General features: G+C 51.5%; 4 protein-coding genes and 2 long non-coding RNA genes across 7 annotated transcripts in view; 3 read left to right on the top strand and 3 right to left on the bottom strand.

Annotated features, from left to right (window-relative positions):
- LOC146421561 (killer cell lectin-like receptor subfamily B member 1B allele A) overlaps positions 1-5,538 on the top strand; it is a 76,741-nt gene extending 71,203 nt beyond the window's left edge. The window contains exons 1-6 of one of the 2 annotated variants that reach the window (XM_085047294.1): positions 2,176-2,896; positions 3,623-3,718; positions 4,295-4,417; positions 4,565-4,719; positions 4,968-5,083; positions 5,164-5,477. In XM_085047294.1, coding sequence (XP_084903420.1) covers positions 2,749-2,896; positions 3,623-3,718; positions 4,295-4,417; positions 4,565-4,719; positions 4,968-5,083; positions 5,164-5,287 — 762 coding nt within the window. In that variant the 5' untranslated portion in view covers positions 2,176-2,748 and the 3' untranslated portion in view covers positions 5,288-5,477. Of the gene's footprint in view, positions 1-2,175; positions 2,897-3,622; positions 3,719-4,294; positions 4,418-4,564; positions 4,720-4,967; positions 5,084-5,163 lie in introns of those variants that run through there. The other variant, XM_085047295.1, reaches the window with a different exon arrangement.
- LOC146421558 (uncharacterized) overlaps positions 1-18,548 on the top strand; it is a 37,797-nt gene extending 19,249 nt beyond the window's left edge. The window contains exon 2 of the mRNA XM_085047261.1: positions 17,051-18,548. Coding sequence (XP_084903387.1) covers positions 17,104-18,315 — 1,212 coding nt within the window. The 5' untranslated portion in view covers positions 17,051-17,103 and the 3' untranslated portion in view covers positions 18,316-18,548. The remainder of the gene's footprint in view (positions 1-17,050) is intronic.
- LOC146421560 (C-type lectin domain family 2 member B-like) lies at positions 6,322-7,499 on the bottom strand. Its single transcript, XM_085047319.1, has 3 exons — positions 7,266-7,499; positions 7,077-7,177; positions 6,322-6,949 (listed from the first exon to the last, which is right to left on the bottom strand). Exons 1-3 carry the CDS (start codon positions 7,416-7,418, stop codon positions 6,835-6,837), a joined length of 369 nt encoding a protein of 122 aa, XP_084903445.1. The 5' UTR covers positions 7,419-7,499; the 3' UTR covers positions 6,322-6,834.
- Positions 10,824-13,613, bottom strand: LOC146421559 (killer cell lectin-like receptor subfamily B member 1C). Its single transcript, XM_085047301.1, has 6 exons — positions 13,290-13,613; positions 12,484-12,579; positions 11,786-11,908; positions 11,484-11,638; positions 11,148-11,263; positions 10,824-11,064 (listed from the first exon to the last, which is right to left on the bottom strand). Exons 1-6 carry the CDS (start codon positions 13,372-13,374, stop codon positions 10,941-10,943), a joined length of 699 nt encoding a protein of 232 aa, XP_084903427.1. The 5' UTR covers positions 13,375-13,613; the 3' UTR covers positions 10,824-10,940.
- A 3,248-nt stretch (positions 18,549-21,796) lies between the features above and the next one.
- LOC146421557 (uncharacterized) lies at positions 21,797-22,171 on the top strand. Its single transcript, XR_014848658.1, has 3 exons — positions 21,797-21,874; positions 21,908-22,010; positions 22,087-22,171. It is a non-coding gene; the product is annotated as an uncharacterized LOC146421557 (long non-coding RNA).
- Positions 22,089-22,540, bottom strand: LOC146421556 (uncharacterized). Its single transcript, XR_014848655.1, has 2 exons — positions 22,386-22,540; positions 22,089-22,266 (listed from the first exon to the last, which is right to left on the bottom strand). It is a non-coding gene; the product is annotated as an uncharacterized LOC146421556 (long non-coding RNA).
- Positions 22,541-27,914: the final 5,374 nt, after the last annotated feature.

Genomic DNA, 27,914 nt, shown 5'->3' with positions numbered 1-27,914 from the left:
CTGTTCTGCAACATCAACCATTCCCTCTCTGGGGAGATGGAAAACCATCAGGAGTGAGTTTTTCAGGTACTCGAGAGGATTTCCTGACAAGAACTGACTCACTCTGTGACGACACATGTGCCTGTGGTCTGGAAAATGTGGCAGAAATTCTCCTCTCAGAGCTGTTTGACTGCCTTGGATAGCTGAGTAAATCAGATCTTTAAGTGATATGAAGTTAGAGTTATAAACCAAGTTAAATGCTGCTAAGTGTTGTTCCACTGTTAAGTTGCAAAGTTGGACTACAAAGTCCTAAGTCAGGTTAAATGTTAAATGTAATTCCTCAGTTGAATTGTTAAATTAAGGTATAAGGATAAATGTTGGTAAGTGTTATTCATCTGTTAAATTGTTAAGGGATTGGTTAAGGCATTAATTAAAAGTATCAAGTAAGTTAAAGTGCTGTTAGGTTTGAGTGCTGCCAAGTTTTAGAATGTATTTCTTTTTGCCCTCAAGGTTTTTTCACACGCACACACAAAGAATTCTCCATTACTTTATCTTCCAATATCCTGGCTTCCATCTGGTTTTGTTCCTCGTTTTCCAGGGTGACTCTAACAAACAAACTTTGTCATTCTGCCACTCAACATAAATCTAGGCTGTACAAATCCCCTGAGCCTCATTTATTATGTGACCTCAACGAATCATCTTTCACAACCTGTTTTCAGTGCTGGGAGCTGGGGATGAGTCCAGGATGGAGCAGAACTCCTGAGCAGCGCAGGCAGGAATCCAGGATGGAGCAGAACTCCTGAGAAGCCACAGAAAGAATCCAGGATGGAGCAGAACTCCTGAGCAGCCCCGGCAGGAATCCAGGATGGAGCAGAACTCCAGCAGCCCTGGCAGAAATCCAGGATGGAGCAGAACTCCTGAGCAGCCCCAGAAAGAATCCAGGATGGAGCAGGACAAGGATTTCTGTCCCTGAGGAGGTGGCAATGCCATGAGGTGATAGCGATCCCAATCCTCTGTGTCTCTGTGTGGGGAGGAGGGAGGGAATGGGGAGAAAAGGAAGCCCAGGAAGGAGGGAAGAGTGAGGTGGAGGTGTTTTTGTAGGATTGATTTTACTAGTTATTCCCCTACTATGATTTGTTTGATAATAAATCCAATGAATTTCCTCAAATCGGCTCTGTTATGACCATGAGTGATCTCTCCCTGCCTTTATCCTGACCCTCGAGCCTTTCCTTGTGTGAAAGGTTTCACTGTCCTGTTAACATTTAACAGGTTTAATAAAGCACAATAGGGAACAAAGACAATAAAGCAAAGTAACAGCACTGCGTGCTTGACAATTAGCCAGAAGCACGCCTGACATTGATGAGGATAAGCTTTAAAACCCTTTTATTACATCAGTCTAATACATATTCAATACTGTTTCCTGCCTAGGGTGAAGAGGGCACTGGCAGAGCAGCTTTGGTCGCTCTCAGGCATCCCCTGGGCTCCTGCAGGGAGTCTTTGCTCCATCCCAGACTCACCACAGCAGTTCTTTGGCCTCCTGACCGCCCCAGAACATTCCAGACCTTAATCCTTTCCCGACATTTTGAGGAAAGGTCTGGAAGCGTCGCTCCCCTCACGGACCCTTTTATACCCCATGCAAAGCCCGCCTCTCACCCCATTGGCTGACTTTCCCGCCCAAAGCCCACCACTCATTCTGATTGGCAGATTCTCCCGCCACTCCTCATTCTCATGCGCTGATTGGCCAGAGCGGCTCTGAGGGGCGATCCCGCCTCATCCCCACAGCGCTGCGATGTCTCCGCTCCTGACGCGACCCCAATTGCGGTGCGGATTTTGCAGCTTTTATCTCCCTCGTTATTTTATTTCTTTCGCAATAAATGCTTATGAAGCCACCCCGCTGTCCCTTGTGTCCCCTGGGAGCCGGCAGCCCTGTCCCTTGCCCTGCTCCCCCTGCCCTGGGGGCTTCAGCCGAGCCGAGGCCTCTTCCCAGTGCTCCCAGTGCTCCCAGTCCTTCCCAAACTGGGCAAAAGGTTGGATTTTCCCTTTTGGGGAGAAATCCAAGCGATGCACAGAGCTCACACCGGACGGGGCAGCCCTGCTGAACCTGTGCTGGATTGGGGCTGGCAGACGAGCAAAGTGCATCAGAGATAGTGAAACACCAGTCCATTTACTACCAATAAATTATTCCAAATAAATTTTTCCTAATTAGGGGGTAAAAGTGAATTAGTCAGCCCCAGGGCGCTGAGTCAGCTGCACCTCACTTAAAGCTGGCAAAGCCAGACTGGCAGCTCCACAAAACATGTTGTGTCTATTTTCAGACACCTCTGGCATTTCATTGATACATTCCCCACCTTTCATTTCTCCCTCAATGACATTTTATCAATTCTCACCTCTCAGAGATCAGGGCCAACCTGCTGCTCTTCTATTTTCACCATTTTAGGGCAGCCAGGGTGGCTTTTTCTCCAGCAGCACCTCCTGCCACAACTTCCTGTCCTTTCCCCCATGGGGACAAACCCCAAATCCTGATTTTCCTTTCCCTCATGAGGACAAACCCCAAATCCCAATTTTCCTGTCCCCCATGGAGACAAACCCCAAATCCCGATATTCCTTTCCCCCAAATCCCAATTTTCCTTCCCCTGGAGACAAAATCCCACCCCTCCCAGCTCCTCCCGGGGCTGTCAGGGCTGTGACGAGGGCAGGAAGCTCCAGGCCAGTGGTCAGAGATGCTTTGGCTTCCTGTCCCCTCCTCTGAGCCACCAGCGCAGTGTCCCCATGCTGTCCCCACCCACTGTCCACACACAGTGTCCCCAAGCTGTCCCCAAGCTCTGCAGGGACATGGAGGATGAAGAAGGCTACATGGTGTTGGACCAACAGAGCAAGCGAGGGACTGCAGGGAGATCCTCAGCCCTGCAGGGTGCAGGTAAAGGGGTTCAGCCCCTCTGGGGACCCCAGGTGGGTGGGGGACAGGAATTGGGGGATGCTGGTGTTGCTGTTGGGGTGGGATGGCTTTGGTGCTCAGGGATCACTGTACCTCATCCTCCTCCTCCTCCTCCTGTTCTTCGGCTCAAAGCTGGGTTTGTAGGATGATTTTTAAGCCCTGACTGCCCCAGGCTCCTGTTTGAGCTTCATCTCTGTGTGGAGAGGCTGAGATGGGCTAACTGAACTCCACACCAATTGCCATTTCAGGGTTTGGTTCTTCCTAGGTGTCTTTGCTTGGAGCAAAAGCCCCAAATCTGCCCCAATTCTGCAGCCCTGCCATGCTGAAGGGCAGCTGATGCCTTTGGAAATCCTCATCCAGCTCTTGATGCTCCTTGTCCATCTTCCCTGAGCTTCTGGCGGTTCCTGCTTTGTTTCCTTCTGCTGCTGCTTGTGCCTCATGCTTTTTCCTGATGACTCCAGTTTGGGTTTCCTTGTGGAGAAAAATCAGCAGAAGAATCAGAACCGTTTGGGTTGGGAAAGACCTTGAAGATCACAAAATCCAACCATTAATTAAAAGATTTAATTCCTCCTGTGAGTAACTCTGCTGGGAAAACTATCAAGGTTTGAACCCTGGGGGCTGCCAGGCTCTGAGCTGCTTTTGGGGACAAAACAACTCAAATCTGTAGAGTGACACCATGCGACCTGCTGTCCCCTCTGTCCCCTGCAGCTCCAGGCTGTCCTCGGTGGCACCGCGTGGCGCTCGGGGCTGGCTGGACCGGGAATGTCCTGCTGGGAGTGGCCGTGGTGGCTCTGGGCTGCTCGTGTGAGTGTGGGGAGGGGACAGGGGGGACACGGGGGGACACGGGGACAGCCTGACAGCGGGGAGGTGACCCGGGGGGTTGTGTGGCCATGGGGAAAATGTCTCGGGTGGGTCGGACAGCCCCGGGCTGAACTCGGGCTCACCCAGAGCCACCATTCCAGCAGCCCCGTGCCCGGCTGCTGGGACATGGCTGTTGTCACCCCCAGCACCCCCAAACCCCCCCGGGCAGGCGGCAGGGAGACCCCGATGGCTGCTGGATGTCGGGGAGACCCCCAGAGGGGCAGGGCTGGGGGAAACCCCCCCAAACCCAGGGCTGCCAGCTGTGCCCGTGTGGGGCAGGGGGTGCTGAGCAGCTCCTCAGCCTGGCCTCAGAGCCTCGGCGCTGCACGAGGGGGACAGAGGCTCTGCGGCTCTCGGAGGTGGCACCAGAGCCGCGGTGACACCTCGAGGGGCCACATCCTGTCACCGGCACGAAGCCACCGTGGGTGGGGACAGCTCTGAGCAGGGGGAGCTCAGGGCTGCACAGTTTGGGGCTGGCAAGGTGCTGTCACTGCTCAGCTTTCTTTCCTTTCCCTGCAGTTCTGCTCCAGCAGCCGCAGAGAAGTGGCAAAATCGGGAATTGGAATGTTGAGGACATCAACGGAACCCTGGAGAACTTCATCTCGGAGCTGAGGAAAGCTCTCTGCCTGTCACAGCCAGAAGGTAACAGCCCCGAGGCATCTCTGCTCCAAAAGCTTTCCCAACATCTGTGGCACACCCAGATCGGAGCCCCGAGGGCAGCTCAGGGTGATTTCCTCACCTCGCAGCGATTTCTCGGCGGCTTAACCTGGTTTTGATCCTGTTTTCCAGCGGCTCAGGGATGCAGGATTTGCCCCCAGGGTTGGACGCTGGGAAGCACCAAGTGCTACTGGATCTCCACTAAATACAGCCGTTGGAACAAGAGCCGGGAGCAGTGCAGGGATCAGGGATCAACGCTGCTGGTCCTGCAGGATCAGGATGAGCTGGTGAAGGAATGGTGGGGTCAGGGAGGTGGGATCGACCCGGAAATGAGGGCTGGTGGCACCCCGGGAAGGGTGAGGAGTTTCCCAAAATCCTGGGATCAGCGCTCACACCATATCCAAATTCCCCCAGGTGCCTCTGATAGAGTGTAGGGGACAAGGGTGGGGCTCAGTCTTGGGATGAGGCCAGAGCCCGTTTTGGGGTATCCATTCACAACCCAGCAGCTTCATGACTTCTCCTTCCCCCGAGCCAGGAAGTCCTCGGTGAATCCCTGCAGCAATCCGGGCGCAACTTCTGGATTGGGCTCTGGTTGCCTGAAGCTGGGAAAGGCTGGGTGTGGCTGAATGGTTCCAGCCTGGACAGAAACCAGTGAGCACTGGGGAGGCACTGGGGGCTGGGAGTGGCCGAGGGACCCCCGAGGTGATCTGGACACTCTCCTGCACCCACAGGTTCCAGGTGGACCTGGAGCAGCGACCTGGAGAATGTGGGATGCTCAGGGGCAGCACCATCATCCCCGACAACTGCAGCTTGGAATCGAGGTGGATCTGCCAGAGAGAAGCCACCAAACTGTGACCTGGGGCAGGAGAGAGGCTCGGGTGGGATGTGGGAGGCAGGAATGGGGGAGTCAGGTGAGGGGTTCAGGAGCTGCTGCCGCTGTCATTGCACAACAGCCACCTGCATGAATGGATGGTGTTGTTTCCTGGCTCTGTTCTCTGCTGTATTTAAACCACATCACAAACAGGAAGCATACAACACCCCAAAATTGAGTTTCCTCTGCAGAGCTCAGTGCCTTTTATAAACTGCAGTCCTTCAGTGTCCTGTCACTTGAATCCACCTGAGGCATCAATCATGGTGTGGGGCTGTTCCAAATAAACCGTGTTAAAAGAAAAAAAAAAAATCTGTGAAATTGCCACAGATGGCCCCAAAAAGTGAAGCTGGTTATGGGGGTCTCAGCAGACAGGCTGTGGCCTGAGGAGTGACAGAGCAACACACATGGCAGCATTGTCAGAATTTGCAGTTCAGACAGATAAGGTGAATCCAAATTGTCGGCGATTTCCACCACCTGCTATTCATTCCCTCTTTTCCTTAATGGATTTTACATCCCTCCCTTTCACCCCACAGAGCTGCAAAGCAAAATCCCCATCTGCCCCATGGCCATCCCCACTGCCTCCAACAGCTCCAGCCCTGTCCTCTTCTCCTTTTCTTTTCTCTTCTCTTCTCTTTTCTCTCTTCTCTTCTCTTCTCTTCTCTTCTCTTCTCTTCTCTTCTCTTCTCTTCTCTTCTCTTCTCTTCTCTTCTCTTCTCTTCTCTCTTCTCCCCTTTACTCTAAACCATGTTCTCCCTCCTCCTCTCCCTGCCAGCTGGGAGGAAAGAGATTTCACCCACTGGCACCAATCCCTCCCCTCGCTGTGTCTCGTGTTTGTATTTCTGTCCCCAGTTTGTATTTCTGTCGCTGCCTGCCCGCGGCTGGACCCACCCTGGGGCTGGTGAAAGATGGAGTCAAGTACTGCAGGGATTTTTTGGGGAATTGAGGGACTGAGGGGAAGGGACAGGGCAGCCAGCAGCAAGGGAACACAAGGGACACCGGGGAGGGTGGGAAGCATAAGTCTTCAACAAAAAATTTAATGAAAAGCCAAACCAAGGTCACATTCCTCTGACAGCACATCTTTCAGTGCTATACTCCAATCATCCTTCCTTCTTTGCCCTTTGCTCCTTTCTGCCAGGCCGGCGACGTGTTGGTGTTCTGGTTTGGCTCAGGGCTGAGGGCTGAAGTCTTCTATCCCCTAATTCAAGTTTATGGCTGGCACTCTTCTCAGGAAGGTGTGACTGTAAATCACACATGTCCTGGGATGCATGAGGTCTGTTTGTTTTTCTACCTTCAGGGCATCTTTATCTCTGGCTTTGTGGCTTATCAGTTTAGAAGACATCTATTACCATGTATTTCTTACCACATTTCTAGCATACTCCATCTATTACATAGCTAATAATTACCTCTAACTTTGTTTCCACTTAACTATATTTTATCCAAGTGCTACTTCACACAGTACCTAATCACTTATAAATGCCAAATTCATAGATGCAAAAGCCAACATTTACTATCCACTCATTTATCACGCTAGTCACAGGCGAGTTTGGCGTCTGCTGCAGATATAGGGCCGCAGATTTGAGCAGCTTCCACTCTGGAATCCACCATTACCCAGGAACACACAATCATCGTCGCCCGAGACCTCAATCCTGCAAGGAGGAGCAGAGAAAGATATTGTGCCATTGTCCCCTCCAGCAGCAGGACAAGGGCTGCACACAAGGGACAGTCCCAGCAGCCATGTCCCCCCCAGGCCCTGCCTGTGCCACCAGGACTCACGAGGAGCTGAAGTTGCTGCCATCCACCCACTGCAGCCGCTGGTCCTGTCTGTGCAGCCCGACCCAGGAATCATCCTTCTTGCTGATGCAGGAGAGGAACTCCTGGCAAGGAGAGAGGAGTAGTGGGAGCTGCACCCCTGGCCCAGGAGCTCCCCAGGCTCCCCTCAGCCACCCCAAACCCCTCACTCACCATTTCCTCGTCATTGAACACAGCCAGGGAGGTGTTGAGCTCAGAGCACCGAGCCTTAGCCTGATCCCAGCTCTCCTTAGCCTTCGAGAGGAAGTAGCAGGTCCTGTTGTGCACATCCCAGCCATCGGGACAGGGCAGCAGCAGAGTGTGCATTCTCCCTGCAGAGCGAACAGAACGTCTGAGGATTCTCCCCTCACGGAGCAGCCCGAGCTCCCATTGGATTATTTTCCCGCTCAAACCCCTGCACCCCTAGCGATTGGCTGATTCAGCCGTCACTCTTCGTTCTCCCGCGCGCTGATTGGTCAGGGGGGGCTCAGGGACGATCCCGGCCGTGAGGGAGCAGTGAGCCCGCAGTGCCCCGAGGGGTTGGGCTGAGGCTGCTGCTCCTCCTTACCTGAAATAGCCAAAGCCGAAGCCACCAAAACAAGGAGCAGGAGCACAATCTGCATCACCAGGGTGACCTTGGGGTGGGATCTGATCCACTCAACAGGAGCTGGAAAGATCCGCAGACCGTGAGCATGGAGCTGTCCTGAGCAGGCCCAGCCCTCACATTCCCCACCCAACGCCCGGGGAGCACAGGAGGGACCCTCAGCCCGTGTGCCACTCACTGAGATGGCAGCAGGAGAGATGAGGGACGGGGACATGGCCAGGGACAGCCTACAGCAGGAGAACTGCCCAGGGCCAGGGCTGTCAGTCCCAGCAGAGCACAAGGCTGGACACAGCCACACCCTGCCAGCCCTGTGCTCTTGGGGTGACACTGTCCATTGTCCCCTCCCTACCGGCCACAGCGCTGGCTCTGCACTCACCCAGCTGTCCTCCAAGGGTTCTTTTCTGTTTATTCCTGGTTGGTGATCCATCCTGGGAATCCTGGGAGTCCTCTCCAATGCCATTCCTGGGCTGGGATTCACTCTGCCCCAACAGAGAAGCATCTTCTCCCTGCCTGTGCCCAGCAGGATCTGACAGCTGATGCAGCTTTGTGCCTTTGGTTGATCCATTCTTGGCTGATCCATTCTTGGCACCCAGGGCATCCATGGGAATCTCAACAACAGCTTTGTCTTTCCTTGGCCTCATTTCAGACTCACAAATCAAATCTGTCCAGTTGTGCTGAGCAGGATGTGGCACCTGAGGCAGCTCTGTGTCCTCAGCTCCTGACCCATCCTCAGGATCCTGGAGATCCTCTTCACCCTCATCACTGGAGTTAAATCCACTCTCCGCCCCTTGACTACTTAGAGACTTATAAGTGCCAGCTCTCTGCATCCCATAACCATCATCTTCCACTCGAGGGGTGTTTACACCCCCAGCAGCCCGTGCACCCCTGGATCTTAATGCACTGGCCATATCTTCACTCACTGCACTCTTAGGCGACAGATCTCGCTCCTGAGACAGCAGCAGCAGTGGTGACACACCCACACCGAGTCCTTCTTCCCGTGCAGTTTTACAACCACTGCCCTGGCTGACTGCGGAGCACACGACGAGAGTTTCGGCCACTTCTGGCTCAGGATGGCGCTGCCAGCTCAGTCCTGCCCTGTCCCTGCTCCCCGGGGAGGCTGCTGCAATACCTGTGGAGACAAGAGCGGTGTCAGAGAGCTCCGGACCCGCCCCGGCCCCAGGCTCCTCTCCTCCGCCCGGCACACTCAGCCTCCGCTCGGTCTTGCTCCTGGGAGTTCTCTACCAGCCCTCTGCACCGCTGCCGGGAGCCCCGGGATGCGGTAGGGAGCACACCTTGAGCCTCCAGAGCAAGCGAGGCTCTGCAAATTCACTTTTTTCCCGAGGTGAAGAGGCCAGACAAAGCTGCTTAAAGGGGGGCTCAGCAGCCAAGCTGCAGCCGGGGGAACGGCAGGAAGGCACATGAGGGAGGAGCTGATCCACACCATTTATGTTTCATCCACATTATTAATTTGTGATCCACACCGTTAATGTAATGGTTTTCTCTTTTGCTACTTGTCTGACAGCCCCAGCCCCGTTCAGCCCCATGGGTAAAGACAAAATGACACATCCCTGCAGCTACTGCAGATGTGCTCCGGGCTGGGACAGCCAGGGACAGGCTGGGACAGGCAGGGACAGTTGGGGACAGTTAGGGACAATGCCTGGGAGCTGCCGAATGCCAGCACAAAGCACCAGCAGATCGGGCTCAGCCTGCCGAGGGGGAAGAACCCGCAGCCCTGAGGGGCCTCAGACCTCTGTCCGGCAAGTCCTGCCCTGGCCGTTTGGCAATTAAATCCCTTGGAGAAGCCCGAGGGACAGAAACCCCCCAGAAGCCCCTCAGCGCTGCCACCTCCCACCCCCTCCTCCCGCAGGGATCCCCGGCGGAACTCACCAGCAACCTCACCCACTCCGGCGGCGCTGCGAAGAAACCAAAATCACGTCCCCGTTGAAATCAGCTTATCTTCCGCATCGCACCGCCGCTCTGACCGCAGGAATAAGGTGTGTTCGCGGCGTCATCCCCCTGCCTAAGCACGTATTAGGGTGCGGCAGGGTGGGACCGAGCCGCCTCGGGCTCCTGTCGGGCTCTTCCTTTCCGGGGCGAGCTGTGTCCTCACCCCCCATAGCCACCTCTCTTTCGAGCCATTTCCCTCCTCGATAGCAGCGAGGGGCGCGGGGGGGTTTTATGAACTCCAGTCCCTTCAGTCTCTCCTGGGCACTGCCGGGCACTAGCCAGGCTGCTGTGGACTTTAGCCCCGCTCCCGGAGCTGTGTCCAGTCTTTAGCCCAGCTCCCGGGGCTGTGTCCAGCCGTTAGCCAAGATTCTGGGACTGTCTGGACTTTAGCCAACTCCCGGAGCTGTGTCCAGCCTTTAGCCAGCTCCCGGAGCTGTGTCCAGCCTTTAGCCAGCTCCCGGAGCTGTGTCCAGCCTTTAGCCAGCTCCCGAGGTTGTGTCCAGCCGTTAGCCAGCTCCCGGAGCTGTGTCCAGCCTTTAGCCAGCTCCCGAGGTTGTGTCCAGCCGTTAGCCAGCTCCCGGAGCTGTGTCCCGGCAGCGGCTACTGCCCCAGGGCACGGCATTGCCGTAGTTTGTACAAATTTGGGGAGGTGTTCAAATCTAGAAACCCTCGAGGAAGCCTCGGGAGCTTGGAGCTGTACAAGGGGAATAAAGGATCCCGCGGTGAGGTCTGGAATCATCCCAGAAAGGGGATGATTCCAGACCTCACTAAAAACCCTTTTCGGGAAGGTTTTATGCCGACATCTCAGCCGCCGGGCGGGGATTGCAGCGGCGGGGGAAGTGCTGGAGGGGAATTTGGGGCAGAATTTGGGGCAGAGCAGAGCTTTGGGCTCTGCCGGAGCAGATCGGAGCGATCAGAGTTCGCCTCCAGCACTGCCTGCGGGTTCTGTCAGCTGTTATGGGGAGGAGGATCAGCATTTGCAGCTCTTTAACTTCAGGAGAGCACAGTTCTCGTTTGACTCTCCTGGGGCACTCAGACCTTTCCAACCCCTCACTGACCCCAGCAGGGTCAATGTCCTCCCATTTCCCTCCCAGGGTCTCTCGGACTTTTTCTGTGGAGAAAAACCTCACAGCCAAAAACCTCACAGCAGGTCTGGACCACACTGATGGAAACAGCCGAGAAATCCTGAATTTACTGTTGAAGTAAATGATGTAATTTTATTCCAGTAAAAAATTAACAGTAAATTTCCTGTTCCAGCCCAACTCCCACACACCCCCGAGCATCTCTCCAGCTCCAGCTCAGAGTAAGGAAGCATTTCTCTGGCAGATCCACTGCAATTGCAAGCCGCAGTTCTGGGGGATGATTTTGTTGCCCCTGATTGTCCCACAATCTCCAGGTTGCTCCCTGGGATCCACCTGGAACCTGTGGGTGCAGGAGGGAGCCTGGGTCACCCCTGGGGTCCCTCAGGGGACATTGGGGTGCTTTTTTTGGCCCCTGATGCTCACCGGTCTCTGTCCAGGCTGGAGCCATTCAGCCACATCCAGCCTTTCCCAGCCTCAGGCATCCAGAGCCCAACCCAGAAGTTACGCCCAGATCTCTGCAGGGTGTCATTGAGGATTGCCTGGTGGAAGGACAAACGGTGACCCTGGTGGCCAATGGATTGTCACCCCAAAACGGGCTCTGTGCTCATCCCAGGACTGAGCCTCACCCATGTCCCTCAGAGGCACCCGGGGGTGACACGGGGAGGGAGCTGATCCTGGGATTTTGGGATCCTCCTCACCCTTTCCGGGTGCTCCCAGCCCTCCAGCCCATGCCACATTCCCATCCCACCATTTCTTCACCAGCTCATCCTGATCCCACGGCAGCAGCAGCGTCGCCCCGTGATTTCTGCACGTCTCCTGGCTCTTGTTCCAAGGATTATATCCAATGGAGATCCAGTAGCACTTGGTTCCTCCCAGCAACCAACCCTGGGGGCAAATCCTGCATCCCTCAGGCCCTGGAAAATGGGATCAAAACCAGGTTAAGCCGCCGAGAAATCGCTGTGAGGTGAGGAAATCACCCTGAGCTGCCCTCGGGGCTCCGATCTGGGTGTGCCGCAGATGTTGGGAAAGCTTTTGGAGCAGAGCTGCCTCGGGGTTGTTACCATATGGTTGTGATAAGCAGAGGAATTTCCTCAGCTCCGAGATGAAGTTCTCCAGGGTTCCATTGATGTCCTCAACACTCCAATTCCCGATTTTGCCACTTCTCTGCGGCTGCCGGAGCAGAACTGCAGGGAAGGAAAGAAAGCTGAGCAGTGACAGCACCTTGCCAGCCCCAAACTGTGCAGCCCTGAGCTCCCCCTGCTCAGAGCTGTCCCCACCCACGGTGGCTTCGTGCCGGTGACAGGATGTGGCCCCTCGAGGTGTCACCGCGGCTGTGGTGCCACCTCCGAGAGCCGCAGAGCCTCTGTCCCCCTCGTGCAGCGCCGAGGCTCTGAGGCCAGGCTGAGGAGCTGCTCAGCACCCCCTGCCCCACACGGGCACAGCTGGCAGCCCTGGGTTTGGGGGGGTTTCCCCCAGCCCTGCCCCTCTGGGGGTCTCCTCGACATCCAGCAGCCATCGGGGTCTCCCTGCCGCCTGCCCGGGGGGGTTTGGGGGTGCTGGGGGTGACAACAGCCATGTGCCACCAGCTGGGCACGGGGCTGCTGGAATGGTGGCTCTGGGTGAGCCCGAGTTCAGCCCGGGGCTGTCCGACCCACCCGAGACATTTTCCCCATGGCCACACAACCCCCCGGGTCACCTCCCCGCTGTCAGGCTGTCCCCGTGTCCCCCCGTGTCCCCCCTGTCCCCTCCCCACACTCACACGAGCAGCCCAGAGCCACCACGGCCACTCCCAGCAGGACATTCCCGGTCCAGCCAGCCCCGAGCGCCACGCGGTGCCACCGAGGACAGCCTGGAGCTGCAGGGGACAGAGGGGACAGCAGGTCGCATGGTGTCACCCCACAGATTTGGGTTGTTTTGTCCCCAAAAGCAGCTCAGAGCCTGGCAGCCCCCAGGGTTCAAACCTCGATGGGTTTTTCCCAGCAGAGTTACTCACAGCAGGAATTAAACCTTTTAATTAATGGTTAGATTTTGTGATCTTTGAGGTCTTTCCCAACCCAAACGGTTCTGATTCTTCTGCTGATTTTTCTCCACAAGGAAACCCAAACTAGAGTCAGCAGGACAAAGCACGGGGCACAAGGAGCAGCAGAAGGAAACAAAGCAGGAACCCCCAGAAGCTCAGGGAAGATGGACAAGGAGCATCAGGAGCTGGATGAGGATTTCCAAAGGCATCAGCTGCCCTTCAGCATGGCAGGGCTGCAGAATTGGGGCAGATTTGGGGCTTTTGCTCCAAGCAAAGACCCCTAGAAAGAAATAACCCCTGAAATGGTGCTGGTGTGGAATTCAGTTAGCCCAGCTCAGCCTCTCCACGCAGAGATGAAGCTCAAACAGGAGCCTGGGGCAGTCAGGGCTTAAAAATCATCCTACAAACCCAGCTTTGCGCCGAAGAGGAGGAGGTAAAGCAATCCCTGAGCACCAAAGCCATCCCACCCCAAAAGCAGCCCCAGCATCCCCCAGTTCCTGTCCCCCACCCACCTGGGGGTCCCCAGAGGGGCTGAACCCCTTTACCTGCACCCTGCAGGGCTGAGCATCTCCCTGCAGTCCCCCGCTTGCTCTGTTGGTCCAACACCATGTAGCCTTCTTCATCCTCCATGTCCCTGCAGAGCTTGGGGACAGACTGGGGACACAGCGTGTGGACAGTGGGTGGGGACAGCGTGGGGACACTGCGCTGGTGGCTCAGAGGAGGGGACAGGAAGCCAAAGCATCTCTGACCGCTGGCCTGGAGCTTCCTGCCCTCGTCACAGCCCTGACAGCCCGGGCAGGGGCTGGGAGGGGTGGGATTTTGTCTCCAGGGGAAGGAAAATCGAGATTTGGGGGAAAGGAAATCGGGATTTGGGGGAAAGGAAAATCGAGATTTGGGGGAAAGGAAATCGGGATTTGGGGGAAAGGAAAATCGAGATTTGGGGGAAAGGAAAATTGGGATTTGGGGGAAAGGAAAATCAGGATTTGGGGTTTGTCCCCATGAGGGAAAATTGGGATTTGGGGTTTGTCCCCATGGGGGAAAGGAAAATCAGGATTTGGGGTTTGTCCCCATGGGGGAAAGGACAGGGAGTTGTGGCAGGAGGTGCTGCTGGAGAAAAAGCCACCCTGGCTGCCCTAAAATGGTGAAAATAGAAGAGCAGCAGGTTGGCCCTGATCTCTGAGAGGTGAGAATTGATAAAATATCATTGAGGGAGAAATGAAAGCTGGGGAATGTATCAGTGAAATGCCAGAGGTGTCTGAAAATAGACAGAAAATGTTTTGTGGAGCTACCAGTCTGGCTTTTGCAGCTTTAAGTGACGTTCAGCTGACTCAGTGGCCTGGGACTAATTCACTTCTACCCCTTAATTAGGAATAATTTATTGGGCTAATTAATGGTCAATTAATCGGTGTTTCATTATCTCTGAGGCACTTTGCTCCTCTGCCAGCCCCAATCCAGCACAGGCTCAGCAGGGCTGCCCCGTCCTGTGTGAGCTCTGTGCATCGCTTGGATTGCTCCCCAAAAGGGAAAATCAAACCTTTTGCCCAGTTTGGGAAGGACTGGGAGCTCTGGGAGCACTGGGAGCACTGGGAAGAGGCCTCGGCTCGGCTGAAGCCCCCAGGGCAGGGCGAGCAGGGCAAGGGACAGGGCTGCAGGTGCTGAGGGGACACGAGGGACAGCGGGGTGGCTTCATAAGCATTTTTTGTGAAAGAAATAAAATAACGAGGGAGATAAAAGCCGCAAAATCCGCACCGCAATTGGGGTCGCGTCAGGAGCGGAGACATCGCAGCGCTGTGGGGATGAGGCGGGATCGCCCCTCAGAGCCGCTCTGGCCAATCAGCGCGTGAGAATGAAGAGTGGCGGGAGAATGGGCCAATCAGAATGAGTGGTGGGCTTTGGGCGGGAAAGTCAGCCAATGGGGTGAGAGGCGGGTTTGTGTGGGGTATAAAAGGGTCCGTGAGGGGAGCGAAGCTTCCAGACCTTTCCTCAAAATGTCGGGAAATGAAGGAAGGTCTGTAATGTTCTGGGGTGGTCAGGAGGCCAAAGAGCCGCTGTGGTGAGTCTGGGATGGAGCAAAGACTCCCTGCAGGAGCCCAGGGGACGCCTGAGAGAGACCAAAGCCGCTCTGTCAGTGCCCTCTTCACCCTAGGCAGGAAACAGTATTGAATATGTATTAGACTGATGTAATAAAAGGGTTTTAAAGCTTATCCTCATCAATGTCAGGCGTGCTTCTGGCTAATTGCCAAGCACGCAGCGCTGTTACTTTGCTTTATTGTCTTTGTTCCCTATTGTGCTTTATTAAACCTGTTAAATGTTAACAGGACAGTGAAACCTTTCACACAAGGGAAGGCTGGAGGGTTGGGATAAAGGCAGAGAGAGATCACTCATGGTCGTAACAGAGCCGATTTGAGGAAATTCATTGGATTTATTATCAAACAAATCATAGTAGGGGAATGACTAATAAAATAAATCCTACCAAAACACCTCCACCCCACTCTTCCCTCCTTCCCGAGCTTCCTTTTCTCCCCATTCTCTCCCTCCTCCCCACACAGAGACACAGAGGATTGGGATCGCTATCACCTCATGGCATTGCCACCTCCTCAGGGACAGAAATCCTTGTCCTGCTCCATCCTGGATTCTTTCTGGGGCTGCTCAGGAGTTCTGCTCCATCCTGGATTCCTGCCGGGGCTGCTCAGGAGTTCTGCTCCATCCTGGATTCCTGCTGGGGCTGCTGAGGAATTCTCCATCCTGGATTCCTGCTGGGGCTGCTCAGGAGTTCTGCCCCATCCTGGACTCACCCGCAGCTCCCAGCACTGAAAACAGGCTGTGAAAGATTATTTGATGAGGTCACATAATAAATGAGCCCCAGGGTATCTGTACAGCCTAGATTTCACGTTAAGCGGCAGAATGACAAAGTTTGTTTATAGGAGTCAACCTGGAAAGTGATGAACAAAACCAGATGGAACAAAACCAGGATATTAAAAGAGAAAGCAACGGAGGGTTGTGTGTGTGTGTGTGAGTGCGAAAAAACCTTGAGGGCAAGGATAAAAAGAAACACACTCTAAAACTTGGCAGCACTCAAACCTAACAGCACTTTAACTTACGTCATACTTTTACTTCATGCAGGTGGGAGCCGCGCTGGCTTGTGCCGGGGCTCGGGGCTCGCTGCGGGCGGATGGAGGGGATGCAGGGGGCGGCAGGGGGGCTGTGGCGGCTTCCTTCTCCCGTCTCCCTCCCTCCCTCCCTCCCTCCCTGGCTGTGGCGCCGTGTTGCCGCTGGCCTGAGGCCGCTGAGGGAGCGGCTGCCCGCGGTCTCCTTGCCGCTGCTGCCTCGGCAGGAGGCGGTGCCGGAGCAGCGCTGGCTCGTCCCGCTCGCTGTGGGTAGCACAGAGGTGGCTGCGCTGTCGGCGGCAGTGTGCGGGAAAATCCGCGTGGCCAGAGGTTTGTGTTCCCCTAGGAGTCGTGTAAAAGTGACTTTATGGATGGGCAGAGGGAGAGGCCGTGGGGCATTTGCCATGGGGCTGTAAATCGCAGCCTCCTTTCTATGCTCGTTTCCCGGCCGCATCTCCGTGTCCCTTTGCCGTCTGGCTGAGGGACTTGGAAGGTACAGACTTCCCGATCCGCCCGCTGCCTGTGTCCCTTCACATGGCCCGGAGCCCAGCGCTGCCCCAGCCCGAGCTGCCCCGGCTCCATCCCGGCTCCTCCCGCGGGATGCGACGGCGTGGGGAAACGGGGGGGAAAGGGTGGGCGCTGGGCTTGGGGGGAGGAGGAGAAGGGATGGAGGAGGAGGAGGAGGGATGAGGAAGGAGGAGAGAGGAAGAGGAGGAGCAGGAAGAGGTTGGAGAGAGGAAGAGGAGGAGCAGCAGAAGCAGCGCGGAGTATTTGTCCGTCGCGGCCCCGGAGTGGGGTGAGCGGAGAGGGGCGATGGCGGAGCTGGGGGAGCCCCGGCAGGCTGGAGATGGGGGAGCGTGGATAAGGGGGAAGCCTGGGATCCCTGGAAGCGCGGAGCAGAGAATGAGGGGAGAAAGGACCCCTGGGACCCCCAAAGCCCCCGGATAATCCCCAAGCGGGACCCTGGAAAATAGGGAAGCCCGGGAGCCACGGGAGCCCCATGAGAGCAGGGAAGGGAGACCCTGAGGAGGCCAAAGTGCAAAGAGCAGAGAGGGGGAAATGCTGTGAGAGTTTTGAGGTGAATGGTGGTGGTTTGGGGATTTTATGGACACAAACCCCTGGGAGAGTTGCAGAGCTGGAGCTGGGCAGGAGGAACCCCCATGGCAAGGCGCTGAGCCCTTGTTTTTCCCCCAAAGCAGGATTTGTCATTGCCAAGGCGTGGCTGGATGGAGGAGGAGGAAAAGGCCCGGAGATGCAGCCGGAGCTCGGAGCGAAGCCTGAGGGCAGAGAGAAGCCCCACAAGTGTGGGGAATGTGGGAAAAGCTTCAGGCGGAGATCTGAGCTGATCGAGCACCAGAGGATCCACACTGGAGAAAAGCCCTACGACTGTGGGAAGTGTGGGAAGAGCTTCAGCCGGATGTCATACCTGATGCGGCACCAGGTGATCCACACTGGGGAAAAGCCCTACGATTGCACAGAATGTGGGAAGAGTTTCAGCGACAGATCCACCCTGATCCATCACATGAAGATCCACACTGGGGAGAGGCCCTACGAGTGTCCCAAGTGTGGGAAGAGGTTTCACACCACCTCCAATCTCCTCCTCCATGAGCGCATTCACACAGATGAGAAGCCTTTCCGCTGCCCTGACTGCAAGAAGGGCTTCAAGCAAAACTCCCACCTCATCACCCACCGGCGCATCCACACTGGGGAAAAGCCCTACGAGTGTGGGGAGTGTGGGAAGAGCTTCAGCAGGATGACAGACCTGATGCGGCACCAGGTGATCCACAGTGGGGAAAAGCCCTATGAGTGTGGGGAGTGTGGGAAGAGTTTCAGTGAGATCTTCACCCTGATGCGGCACCAGATGGTCCACACTGGGGAAAAGCCCTACGATTGCAAGGAATGTGGGAAGAGCTTCAGGGACAGCTCCACCCTGATCCGTCACAAGAAGATCCACACCGGGGAGAGGCCCTATGAGTGTCCTGAGTGTGGGAAGAGGTTTCAGAGGAGCTCCAATCTCCTTGTCCATGAGCGCATTCACACCCAGGAGAGGCCCTTCCGCTGCCCTGACTGCGGGAAGGGCTTCAAGCACAACTCCCACCTCATCATCCACCGGCGCATCCACACTGGGGAAAAGCCCTACGAGTGTGAAGAGTGTGGGAAGAGCTTTTGCTCGAAATCTCTGCTGATCCAGCACCACAGGATTCACACTGGAGAAAAGCCCTACGACTGTGGGAAGTGTGGGAAGAGCTTCAGCCGGATGTCCAACCTGACGCAGCACCAGGTGATCCACACTGGGGAAAAGCCCTACGATTGCGAGGAATGTGGGAAGAGCTTCAGCCATAACTCCACCCTCATCACCCACCGGCGCATCCACACTGGGGAAAAGCCCTACGAGTGTGGGGAGTGTGGGAAGAGCTTCTGTAGAAAATCTCACTTGACTCGGCACCAACGGAGGCACCACTGAGGGAAGCCCTGCGAGTGTCCCGAGTGCAGGAAGAGCTTCATTGCTTCTCCAACTCCATCCCCAGTGGGAAGATCTCCAGTGGATGATCCCCAGTGATCCCCGTTGGGCAGAATCCTGGTGACTCCCATTCCAGGTGATCCCTGTGGGGTGGGGAGAAGGTGTTTGAAATGGTCAAATTTTCCTTCTTCTCCTGCTCTGAGTTTGTTAGCAATAAATTCAATTCACATATCCAATTCCGAGCCTGTTTTGTGCACAAAGGTGTTGGATGAGGGATCTCTTAGCCAGGTCCTTCTATCAGCTCAGGAAGCCTTGGTTCAATTTTCTCTCCCCACGGCGGCTGTGCAGGGCAGTGAGAGAGCAGCTCTGCTGGGTGCCTGGCATGGGGCCAGCGTCACCCCACTGCAATGTGCCATGGCCTCGTGTGGCCCTGTGCTCTGGAGCCAGCGCTGCTGCTGCTTTTTCCTTGCTGATGGTTTTCTCTTTTGCATGAAAGGCTTGTGAAGTGCCCCCGCTGTCCCTGGCGTCCCCTGGGCGCCGGCAGCCGCGTCCCTTGGACTGCTCCCCCTGGGCCGTTGCAGGGCGGCTGGCGGAGGCTGGGAGCTGCCGTGGGGGCCGTGGGGCTGCCCCGGGGGCTGCGTGCCGAGGCGGGGCCGGGAGGTGCGGAGAACTTGGTCGCTGTTTGCAGAGCAATGGCGCCTTGGGCCCGGGCCCGTTGCAGGGCTGTTCCTCATGTGCGGCTTTGGCCTCGGCCAGCCCGGGGGGCACTGAGAGCGCGGGGCTTGGGCTGTGCGCTGTGCAGAGCCCGCCCTTCCTTCTGATTGGTTGATTCCCCCCCTCAAAAGCCCGCCTTTTTTTTTCATTGGTTGATTCTTCCCCCTCAAAGCCCGCCTTTTTTCTTGATTGGTTCTCCCGCTCAAAGCCCGCCCTCCCTCCCGATTGGCAGATCCTCCTGTCAATCATCAATCTAGAGCGCTGATTGGCTAACGCGTCTCTGAGGGGCCATTCCCGCCTGAGCCCTCAGAGCCTCCGGAGCGATTCGATCCCAATTGCGGTGCGGATTTTGCGGTTTTTTCTCATTATTTTATTTATTTTTGCATTTTTTTTCCAGTTTAGATGGATACTGGGAATAGTATAACCCTAGCTGAGGTTGGTTACTGGTTGTATTTGGACTGGGAGGGACTGGGCCGTCCTCAATGTAATAAAAGAAAAAAAAATTAAAATTTCTTTAATTACGGTAATTTATTGAACTTTATTCAAAGGGAAGAAATGGAGTGGAATGAGGGATTTTTATGGGAATTATAAATGGAAAAGTTTCCCTTCAGAAAAGATGAGAAAAGCCTCAAAAAGGCTAGAAAAATTCACTAAAAAATCTCCCAAAAATGCCTCAAAAATGCTGGGAAAAAACCTCCCAAAAAGTGTCATAAAAATGCCCCCAAATTCCCAGGATTTTCCCATATTTGGAACCTTTTTTTCAGTTTTTTTTTTGTCCCTCGATGTCCTCGACCTGTGGGAGGGAGTGAGAAACCCTAAAATTCCTGAAATTCATCCCAAAATCCCTGAAATTCCAAAAGAATCCCTCAAATTCCCCCCAAAATCCTCCAAATTCCCCCTGAAATTCCCTCAAAATCCCTGAATTTTCCCCCAAATTCCCCTCAAATTCTTTCCCAAATCCCTCAAAACCCCCAAACCCCTCAAATTTATTCCCAAATATTCCCCCAAACCTCCTGGAATTTCCCCAAAATCCCTTTAATTTTCCCCCAAACCCCAAGAATTCATCCCCAAAAATTCATCTCCAAATCCAAAATTTCCCCCAAATCCCAAAAATTCATTTCCAAATCCCCCAAAATCCCTTTAAATTCAACCCAAATCCCTAAAATTCCCCCAAATCCCCAAAATTCATGCCCAAATCCCTTTAAATTCCCTCCAAGTCCCAAAATTTCCCTGAAATCCCTAAAATTCATCCCCAAATCCCCCAAAACCCCTTTAAATTCTCTCCCAAATCCCTAAAATTCCCTCCAAATCCCCAAAAATTCATCCCCAAATCCCTTTAAATTCCCCCCAAATCCCAAAAATTCAACCCCAAATCCAAAAATTCCCCCCAAATCCCTAAAATTCATTCCCAAAATCACTTTAAATTCTCCCCCAAATCCCAAAATTTCCCCAAAATCCCAAAAATTCATCCCCAAATCTCCTTAAATTACCCCAAAATTTCCCCCAAATCCCTAAATTCTCCCCCAAAAATTCATCCCAAAATCCCCAAATTCCCCTGTCGGGCCAAATTCCCAGGGTCAGAAATTTTGGGAATTCCCAGGAATTTTGGGAATTCCCAGGAATTTTGGGAATTTCAGCCCCCCTGGGAATTTGTCCCCAAAATTTTTTCTTCCTCCCTTTCTTACGTGGAAAAGTCACGGGAGACCTTCACGCCTTTGTGGGAGGGGAGAATTCCCAAAAAAATGGGAATTTTGGGAATTTCCGAATTTATTTGGGGTCCCGGAGAATTCCTATCCTGAATTCCCGTTTTTTTCCCCCAAAATTCCAGGTTTTTTCCTCCTGAAATTCCAGAATTTCCCCCTAAATTCCAGTTTTCCCCCCAAAATTCCAGATTTTTCCCCCAAATGCCAAGTTTTTTCCCCCAAATTCCAGAATTTTCCTCCCTAAAATTCCAGAATTTCCCCCCAAATTCCAGTTTTTTTCCCCCCAAAATTCCAGAAATTTTCTCCTTAAAATTCAGAATATTCCCCCAAAATTGCTTTTTCCCCCAAAATTCCAGAATTTTCCTCCCTAAAATTCAGTGTTTTCCCCAAAATTCCAGAATTTTCTTTCCTAAAATTCAGATTTTTCCCCAAATTCCTGGATTTTTCCCCCAAATTCCAGTTTTCCCCCAAAATATCAAGTTTTGTTCCCCGCAAATTCCAGTTTTTTCTCCCCCAAAATTCCAGCATTTTCCTCCCTAAAATTCCAGGTTTTCCCCCCTGAAATTCCATTTTTCCCCCCAAATTCCAGTTTGTTTTTTCCCCCAAAATTCCATTTTTTCCCCATCCTTACCTGAATTCCAATCCAGCAGCTTCATTTGGGATCTTTTCTGGGATTTTGGATTTTCCACAAGAAATTTGGGATGCTTTGGAGGGATTTAGGGGTGAAAGGGTTAAAAAATGGGATTTTTGGGAATAAAAAGGTCAAAAAAAAGGGTTTTTTTTTGGAAAAAGGATCTCAAAATTGGGAATTTTGGGTAAAAAAGGCTCCAAAAATGGGATTTTTTGGGGAAAAAAGGATCCAAAAAATGGGCTGTTGGGGAAAAAAAATTCAGAAAAATGGGATTTTGGGTAAAAAAAAAGGTCAAAAAGAAGGGAAATTTTAGGAATAAAAGGGCTTGAAAATGGGAATTTTGGGAATAAAAGGCTCCAAAAAATGGGAATTCTGGGGAAAAAAAAGTCTGAAAAACAGGATTTTTGGGGAAAAAAAAGTCTGAAAAACAGGATTTTTGGGAAAAAAAGATCCAAAAAATGGGATTTTTGGGGTAAAAAAGGCTCCAAAAAATGGGATTTTTGTGGGAAAAAATGTCCAAAAAAAGGGGATTTTTGGGTAAAAAAAGCTCCAAAAAATAGGAATTTTGGGACAAAACCCCCATAGGGTCAGAGGCCCCTATAGGATATGTAGGGCTCAGGGATCCCCTATAGGATGATCCCCTATAGGATGTGTAGGATCCCCTATAGGATGTATAGGATGTGTAGGGCTCAGGATCCCCTATAGGATGTGTAGGATCCCCTATAGGATATATAGGGTGTGTAGGGGTCAGGGTATCCCGGGGGCTCAGCTCCCCGGCCGTAGGTTGACCCCTATAGGATTTGCTGTCGCCTCAGCCCGGGAGGGAGACGCACAGGACAGCGCCAGCCTGGGGGGGAGAGGCCCTATGGATCCCATATGGGATCCCCTATGGAATCCTATGGATCCCTATAGATCCCCTACAGATCACCTAGAGAACCCTATGGATCCCCTATAGAATCCTATGGATCTCCTATGGATCCCCAGTGCCACCCCTGGAGGGAGAGGCTATGGATCCCCTATAGAACCCTATGGATCCCCTATAGAATCCCATATGGATCCCTTATAGAACCCCATACGGATCCCCTATAGAATCCTATGGATCCCCTTTATATTCCCACATGGATCCCCTATAGAATCCCATATGGAATTCCCCTATAGAATCCTGTGGATCCCCTATAGAATCCCATATGGAGCTCCTATAGAACCCCCATGGAATCCCCTATAGAACCCTTATGGAATCCTGTGGATCCCCTATGGATCCCCTATAGAATCCTATGGATCCCCTTTAGAATCCCATATAGATCCCCTATAGGATCCCCTATGGATCCCCCATAAAATCCCCTATAGAACCCCTATGGAATCCTGTGGATCCCCTATGGATCCCCTATAGAATCCTATGGATCCCCTTTAGAATCCCATATAGATCCCCCATAGAATCCCCTATGGATCCCCTATAGAACCCAATGGGATCCCCTATAGAATCCCCTTTAGAACCCCATATGGATCCCCTATAGAACCCCCCAGGGCACCTACAGACCCCAAACATCCCATTTTTGGGGCCCCAAAAATCAACTTTAAACCCCCTATAGATCCCATATAGAACCCCAAACCCTCCCCTATAAACCCTATAGGATCGAAATTCCCCCCAGAAAATCCCATCTAGGATCAAAATTCCCCCCAAAATCCCCTATAGATCCAAAATTTTCCATATAGATTCCATAGGTTTCAGATATCCCCAGAAACCACTCCATATTTTTCCCCCCAATTTCCCCCAAAATTCCCGTATTTCCCCCAAATTTCCCACATAAATCCCAAAATTTCCCATATTTCCCCCAAATTTCCCACATAAATCCCAATTTTTTCCCTCCCCCGCCCCCCCATAGATCCCATAGGTTCCGGATATCCCCAGAAACCATTCCGGATTTTCCCGATAATCCCCTCCGATCGCCCTTATTGATCCGCTATAGATCCCATATAGGATAAACCACCCCAAATATCCCACAAAACCCCCAAATATCCCATAAAACCCCCGAAACCCCTTAATAACCCCATAAATCCCCCATAACCCCCTCAAACCCTCCCATATAGCCCCCAAATCCCCATAAAACCCCCAAATCCCTATAGATCCCATAAAAACCCCCAAAATCCCCTATAGATCCCCTATAGATCCCCCAGCCCCCTGCCCGCCCCTCCCGCCACTCCATACCTCCCCAACCCCCTAAACCCCTCCGGGACCCTTTTAGGAACCCCCCAGCCCCATTTAGGACCCTCCAGCCCCCCAAACCGCCCCTATAAATCCCCTATAGCCTCCATACGCTCCCACCCCGTCCGCCCTCAGCCGCCTACTGTCATGGCGGCCGCCGCCTTCCCCTCACGGCGGCGAAGCCACGCCCCCCCGAAATCGCGGGCTCTGATTGGCTGGCGCTCCCTCAGCGCCGGCGCTGATTGGCTGAGAGAGGCGGTGGGCGGGACTTAGCCGTGAGGGGAGAGCGGGCGGGATTTGGGCGGGAAGGGAGGATGATTGACGTGTATTATAATTAGGGGGCGTGGTTAAGGGAATGATTGACGTATATTATAACTAAGGGGCGTGGTTATGCAAATTAACTCCCCCGTGTGGTTTGTTATTAGGAATAAATATTAGTAATAAATATTAATAATAAAAAGGCCAAAAATGACCCAAAATTTTGGGATTTTTCCCTAAAAATTGAGGGAAAATTGGGGATAATGGAGAAGAAAGGGGGAGATGAGGAGAAACTGATAATTATTAGCTAATAATTGGGGTAATTAGGGCTAATAATCGCTAATTATTAGGGTAATAATGGGTTAATAATGGGAAATAATTGCTCATAATTGGGAAAAAACGGCTAATAATGGGAAATAAAAACTAATAATTGGGGATTAATTACTAATAGTTGGGAAATAATGACTAATAATTGGGAATTAATTACTAATAATCGGGAAATAATGACTAAAATGGGAAATAATTGCTAAAAATTGGGGAATAATGGTTAATAATTGGAAAATAACTGCTAATAATTGGGAAAAAACCTGCTAATAACTGGGAATTAATTACTAATAATCGGGGAATAATCGCTAATAATGGCAAATAATTACTAATAATTGGGAATTAACTGCTAATAACGGGAAATAAAAACTAATAATTGGGAATTAGTTGCTAATAATCACAAAATAACGACTAATAATTAAGAAATAACTGCAAATAATAGGAAAATAACGACGAAAAATCGGGAAAAAATCCCAAAATCACCCAAAAAATGGGGAAAAATTCCCCAAAAAAATCGGGAAAAATTCCCAAAAAATCGGGAAAACTCTCTCCTCCCCTCCCCCCCCTTCCAGCTGTTCTCCCAAAAAAACAGCTGGAGTGGGGGAGGGGCGGCAGCTGCTCGGGTCACGTGACTTTCCCCCCCATTTATCCCAAATATTTTTAGGATTTTCTGTCATGGGAGAAGCGCGAGGGGCCGCGAGAGGGGGGAGCGAGCGGGAAAAATGGGAATTTTGGGATGAAAAAATCCGAAAATGGGAATTTTGGGTCAAAAATTGGGAAATTTGGGGGAAAAAAATGGGAATTTTGGGGGTGAAAATGGGAAAAAAATGGGAAATTTGGGGGCAAAATGGGAAAAAATGGGAATTTTGGGGATGAAAATGGGAAAAAAATGGGAATTTTTGGGGGAAAAATGGGAAATTTTGGGGTGAAAATGGAAAAAAATGGGGAAAAATGGGAATTTTGGGGATAAAATGGGGTGAAAAATGGGAATTCTGGGGATGAAATGAGTTTAAAATGGGAAATTTGGGGATGAAAAGGTCAAAAAATGGGAATTTTGGGATGAAATTGGAAATTTTGGGATGAAATTGGGATAAAAATTGGACATTTTGGGATGAAAAGTTCAAAAAATGGGAATTTTTGGGATAAATGTGTCGAAAATTGGAATTTTGGGGACAAAAAGTCCAAAAATGGGAATTTTGGGGATGAAAAGGTGAAAAATGGGAATTTTGGGTGTTTTTTGAGGGAAAAATTGGGTTAAGGACCCAAAAAAGGGGAATTTTGGGGGGAAAAAGAGTTAAAAAAGGAATTTTTGGGGAGGAATTTGGAGTTTTTAAGGAAATTTGGGATTTCCTCAAAAATGTGGGAAATTTGGGGTGAAAATTGGGAATTTTGGGGAATTTTTTTGGAATTTTGGGGGAATTTTTTTGGCATTTTTTTTTGGAATTTTTTGGGATTTTTTTGGGGGAAAAATTCGGGATTTTTTGGGATTTTTTTGGGAATTTTTTTGGAAATTTTTTTAAATTTTGGGGGGAAAATTTGACGCTTTTTAGGGGAATTATTGACTTTTTTTAATCTGCGAAATTCGGGAATTTTTTTTGAATTTTGGGGCAATTTTGGGTTTTTTTAGTTAAATTATTAACTTTTTTTAATCTGCGAAATTCGGGAATTTTTTGGGGAATTTTTTTGGGAAAAATTCGGGAATTTTTTTGATTTTTTTAAATTTTTGGGATTTTTTTCGGAATTTTGGGGTTTTTTAGCTGAATTATCAACTTTTTTTAACCTCCGAAATTCGGGAATTTTTTGGGGAATTTTTTGGGGGAAAATTTGGGAATTTTTTTGGGAATTCGTGCTCCGGAAACCCCCCTGGAGCCCCCCTGTGGGGAGGGGAAATTTGGGAATTTTGGGAGGATCCGGAGGGGATTTGGGGAGAGACGAGAAGGAGCCGAAGGAGGCTGGTGGGCAGCGCGGAAATTTGGGAATTTTGGGGGTTTTTTGGGAATTTTTGGGGTTTTGGGAAGTTTTGGGAAATTTTGGGGGGAAATTTGGGAATTTTTGGGGTTTTTTGGGAATTTTGGGGGATTTTTGGGGAGAATTGGGGGTGAATTGGAGGGGAAATTTAGGATTTCTGGAGTTTTTTTTGGGAATTTTTTAGGGTTTTGGGGGTAATTGGTGAATTTTGGGGAGAATTTGGGGGAAATTTGGGAATTTTTTGGGGATTTTTGAGGTTTTTTTGGGAATTTTCGGGGAATTGCAGGGGAAATTTGGGAGTTTTTGCGCTTTTTTGGGAATTTTTGGGTTTTTTTTGGGAATTTTTGGGGGTTTTGAGGAGAATTTGGGGGAAATTTGGGAAATTTGGGATTTGGGGGTTTTGGGGAAATTTTGGGGAGAAATTTTGGAATTTTGGGGAATTTGAGGGAATTTTGGAGGATTTGGGGAATTTTGGGGGAATTTAGGGTAAATTGGGAATTTGAGGATTTGGGAGAAATTTGGGAATTTGGGGGAATTTTTGAGGGAAATTTGGGAGGATTTGGGGAATTTGGGGGAAATTTGGGAAATTTGGGGGTTTGGGGTTTTTTACGTTTTTTTCGGAATTTTGGAGGCAATTGGAGAATTTCGGATGGAATTTGGGGGAAATTTGGGAGTTTTGGGGTATTTTTTGGGAATTGTGGGGGGAACTGGAAGAGAATTTAGGGATTTGAGGGGGAATTTTGTGAATATTGGGGAAATTTTGGGGGATTTTTTTTTGATTTTGTGGGTAATAAGTGAATTTTGGGGAAATTGGAGGAGAGTTTAGGGATTTGAGGGGAAAATTTGGGTTGAATTTGGGGGAATTTGGGAATTTTGAGGGATTTTGGGGTGGATTTGGAATATTTTTGGCATTTTCGGGTGGATTTGGGGAAATTTTGGGGATTTTGTGATGAATTTCAGGGTTTTGGGGTGAATTTTGCGGAAATTTTGGGGTGAAATTTGGGATTTTGTCATACGTTTTGGGATTTTGGGGTAAATTTCGGGATTTTTATGATGAATTTTGGGGTGAATTTTGGGAATTTTGGGGATTTTGTGATGAATTTTGGGAATTTTGGGGAAATTTTTTGGGAATTTTGGGGAAATTTTTGGGAAATTTCGGGATTTTTATGATGAATTTTGGGGTGAATTTTGGGAATTTTGGGGATTTTGTTATAATTTTGGGGTAAATTTAGGGAATTTTGGGATAAATTTTGGGGATTCCGGATGACTTTCCGGAACACCCAATGAATATTCATCAATATGCAAATGAACCGATGACGTCACATATCAAACCACGCCCCCTTCAGCTGCCCGGGGAGGGAAATTCCCGCAAAGGATTCTGGGAGAAGCAGCTGGAGAGATCCCAGTTCATCCCAGTTCATCCCAGTTTGGACCAGTTTGCTCCCAGTTCAATCCCAGTCCCTTCCAGTCCATCCCAGTCCATCCCAGTTTACTCCCAGTTCATCCCAGTTCATTCCCAGTCCATCCCAGTTAATCCCAGTTTGCTCCCAGTCCCTCCCAGTTTCCTCCCAGTTTGCTCCCAGTTCATCCCAGTTCATCCCAGTTCATTCCCAGTTTGCTCCCAGTTACTTCCAGTCCCTCCCAGTCCATCCCAGTTCAATCCCAGTCCATCTCAGTCCCTCCCAGTTCATCCCAGTTTAACCCAGTTTGCTGCCAGTCCATCCAAGTCCATCCCAGTCCCTCCCAGTCAATCCCAGTTCATCCCAGTTCATCCCAGTTCATCCCAGTTACTCCCAGTTAC

This window comes from Lichenostomus cassidix, unplaced genomic scaffold (genome assembly GCF_008360975.1).
Source record: "Lichenostomus cassidix isolate B80296 unplaced genomic scaffold, HeHo_3.0 HiC_scaffold_33, whole genome shotgun sequence".
NCBI classification, from domain to species: Eukaryota; Metazoa; Chordata; class Aves; order Passeriformes; family Meliphagidae; genus Lichenostomus; species Lichenostomus cassidix.
The sequence above is the reverse complement of the archived record's forward strand: the minus strand, read 5'-3'. Positions and strand labels throughout refer to the sequence as shown.

What these genes read in the sequence shown, in the direction of transcription:
- LOC146421560 (XM_085047319.1), bottom strand. Translation starts at nt 7,418, where the DNA reads ATGCACACTCTGCTGCTGCCCTGTCCCGATGGCTGGGATGTGCACAAC. An exon ending in TGTTCAATGACGAGGAAATG is followed by an intron (nt 7,178 to 7,265) that starts GTGAGTGAGGGG and finishes TCTCCTTGCCAG; the next exon opens with GAGTTCCTCTCCTGCATCAG. An exon ending in GGCAGCAACTTCAGCTCCTC is followed by an intron (nt 6,950 to 7,076) that starts GTGAGTCCTGGT and finishes TCCTCCTTGCAG; the next exon opens with GATTGAGGTCTCGGGCGACG.
- LOC146421559 (XM_085047301.1), bottom strand. Translation starts at nt 13,374, where the DNA reads ATGGAGGATGAAGAAGGCTACATGGTGTTGGACCAACAGAGCAAGCGG. An exon ending in GGTGGCTCTGGGCTGCTCGT is followed by an intron (nt 11,909 to 12,483) that starts GTGAGTGTGGGG and finishes CCTTCCCTGCAG; the next exon opens with TTCTGCTCCGGCAGCCGCAG. An exon ending in CTGCTTATCACAACCATATG is followed by an intron (nt 11,639 to 11,785) that starts GTAACAACCCCG and finishes CCCATTTTCCAG; the next exon opens with GGCCTGAGGGATGCAGGATT.